The sequence below is a fragment of the Penaeus monodon genome, chromosome 9 (assembly GCF_015228065.2).
Source record: "Penaeus monodon isolate SGIC_2016 chromosome 9, NSTDA_Pmon_1, whole genome shotgun sequence".
NCBI lineage: Eukaryota > Metazoa > Arthropoda > Malacostraca > Decapoda > Penaeidae > Penaeus > Penaeus monodon.
Window position 1 is genome coordinate 20,045,459 of NC_051394.1, and position 2,500 is coordinate 20,047,958.

General features: G+C 46.3%; 1 protein-coding gene across 1 annotated transcript in view; it reads right to left on the bottom strand.

The window, feature by feature from the left end:
• The window catches only part of LOC119576661 (dynein beta chain, ciliary-like), a 143,775-nt gene that overhangs the window by 134,998 nt on the left and 6,277 nt on the right, over positions 1–2,500 (bottom strand). Inside the window, 6 exon segments of the mRNA XM_037924310.1 lie at positions 126–511; positions 650–819; positions 973–1,182; positions 1,356–1,560; positions 1,704–1,862; positions 2,131–2,326. Coding sequence (XP_037780238.1) covers positions 126–511; positions 650–819; positions 973–1,182; positions 1,356–1,560; positions 1,704–1,862; positions 2,131–2,326 — 1,326 coding nt within the window.

Consider the following 2,500-nt stretch of genomic DNA (forward strand, 5'->3'; position numbering starts at 1 on the left):
TGAGGTCGCACTGCTTCTTCAGGGATTCCCACTGCTCGGGCAGCTCCTGGTGGCGGGACATAGGTTTAGGGAGATGTTCTTATACTGTAATTAAAAACTTGGTAACTATTCCTTGAATATCGTACCATTTGCAACATAAGCGGAGGCTAGTCCCACCTGCAGCTTGAGGTGCATGGTCTCCGGCAGGTCGTCGCCGTACTGCTGCACGAGGGCGATGATGGCCTTGAGCGGATCGAACATGGCGTCCGTGGTGTGGATCCTGTCCCTGACCCTCACCAGGTGCGCCATGATGGATACTAGGGTGTCGTAGTCCCCATTGTTGAGGTCCTGCGCCACCCCCACCTCAGTCGTCTTGATGAAGTTGTCTAACTCCGTCAGGCTATGGCGAGTGATGCAGGACAACGCTTTTTGGTTAGGTGTTGTATCTTTGTGTTCAAGTTGGGGAATTTCATCAAAAAGACGTTTACTAAATCCAAGTTTGATATGATGTGCAATAAACGATTCCTTAAATCTGTGACAGATTTATAGATATAAACACAAACACTGCTGCATAAATAAATGTGCAGAAAATAGAATTCATATTGAATTTCTTTTAGGCTAAGACTTGCCAATCGCATCATCACCCTAAACAACAGATAAACATCAGTACCTGTCCGTCACTTGCGCGATGAGGTGTTGCTTATACATCTGCGCCCACTTCTTGGTGTTCTCCAGCAGGCCGTGCTTGAAGGGCCGCACGTCCAGGCGCAGCCATTTGTCGAACACAACCATCGTGTCTATATTCTCGAGCTCGGCGTGCAGCTGCTCGTACTTGTCAATCTGCAGTAAGGGTTTCAAGCACAGGAGACCTTGATAGATGGTTACCTTGTTTTTAATATTCCATGGATTTAACAAATGATGCTATTTCACTGCATATGGCAAGTAGATGAATAGTGAATTGCAAGGGAGTGAGAAAAATACATAATCTCATACCTGCTGCTTGAACTTGGGAAGCCCAGGCTGCTTTCCATCTTCCTCTGATGTGAGGAACCTCTCCAGAACGTCGTCGCGCCGATCCCGCCAGAGGGATTGGTGCTGCAGGAACTGGTCGCGGTGCTCGGCCACTTGGGACGCAGCCGCCTCGAATCTCCCCACCAACGTCTCCTTCAGATGTGAAACTTCTTCATCTTTCTCAACATCAGGCTGAAAATAGGAGAATGCTGCATACCAAACTAGCTCTGGTAGTAATTATGCGAAATGAAAAGAATTTCGCAAACGATATAGCGTAATATAACAACAATGGCGAAAGCACTAACATCAGAAGCATGCACCCTGAAATACATGAAGATCTAATTTTCACAAGTATCCTGCTTTACCAAATACGACGTGTGAGTGTGAGTAGCCAGACGGGGCACGAGGTCGCAGATGTGAAGAATTTCCCCCACAAGGGTCTCCACCAGGCTGCGAAGCTCCTCGGGCGAAGGGCGGATGATGAGGTAAGGTTCCTGCAGCTCCAGCCGGGCCTCGAGCAAGGGGAACTGATTGACCCTCAACTCGCAGTTGTCCAGCAGGTAGAACAGGCTACGGGATTTATATTAGATTTGACATTTTGCATTTTGACGGTTAAATTGGTTGATAGCTGACGAATTTAGAGCTTGCAAAGAGCCAGGACATGTGCTAAAAATGCAACCAAAGAAGAAAACGTAGTATCGCAAGTTCATTACCTGCAACTGACGCCGTCCACAAGGCCTCGTGTGATCATGTGGTCCAGAAAGAGGAGGTAGCGATCCCAGTGCGTGGAATTCTCAGGCACTTTGAGGAGGCGCTTGTTCTCGTCTACCATGCCGCGAATCTTAGCCCCGTCTTGCTCCATGGCTGTGTACCTGTTGAAGGGGAAGGAAGAGGTTTTTTGATCAAGAAAAGTACTTTTGATAAATAGCCCGCTTGGCCATTGGGTGAAATCAACTAGAGTTGTCTGTCTGTTTATATGATCGTACCTAAGAAGTACCTGATGATAGTAGATAAGATAAAAAATAGATAAAAATTAGATAAAAAAGAGAGAATAAGAAAGAAAAAGAGAAAAGAACAGTGAGGAGAATCCGGAAGAGAGTAAAATTAAGAAAGACTCAAATACTCTTCAAGTTAACTTACACTTTCTTGAGTCTCTCCGCCCTATCCTCAAGGTTCAACAGTGTGTCCTTTTTCCCCTCACGCCTCTCGAAGATGGGCTTCAACACCCATGTCAGCATGATGTCATCTACTCGGCGCACGTTGGCCTGTACTTGCTGCACGCGGATCTCCAGGTCGCTCACTGTGTCCCGCAGCGCCACGATGTATTCCCAAACTCCTGGTCGGTGATATAGGTTTGAAAAATAAATCGAAATGATTGGACTTGATGACTGGGTGGTCTACTAATGTGAATATGATATAAAAATAGTTTACGGATGAGCTGGCACCGAGTTTCCTCTCTCTCTCTTTCTCTTTCTCTTTCTCTTTCTCTTTCTTTCTTTCTCTTTCTCTT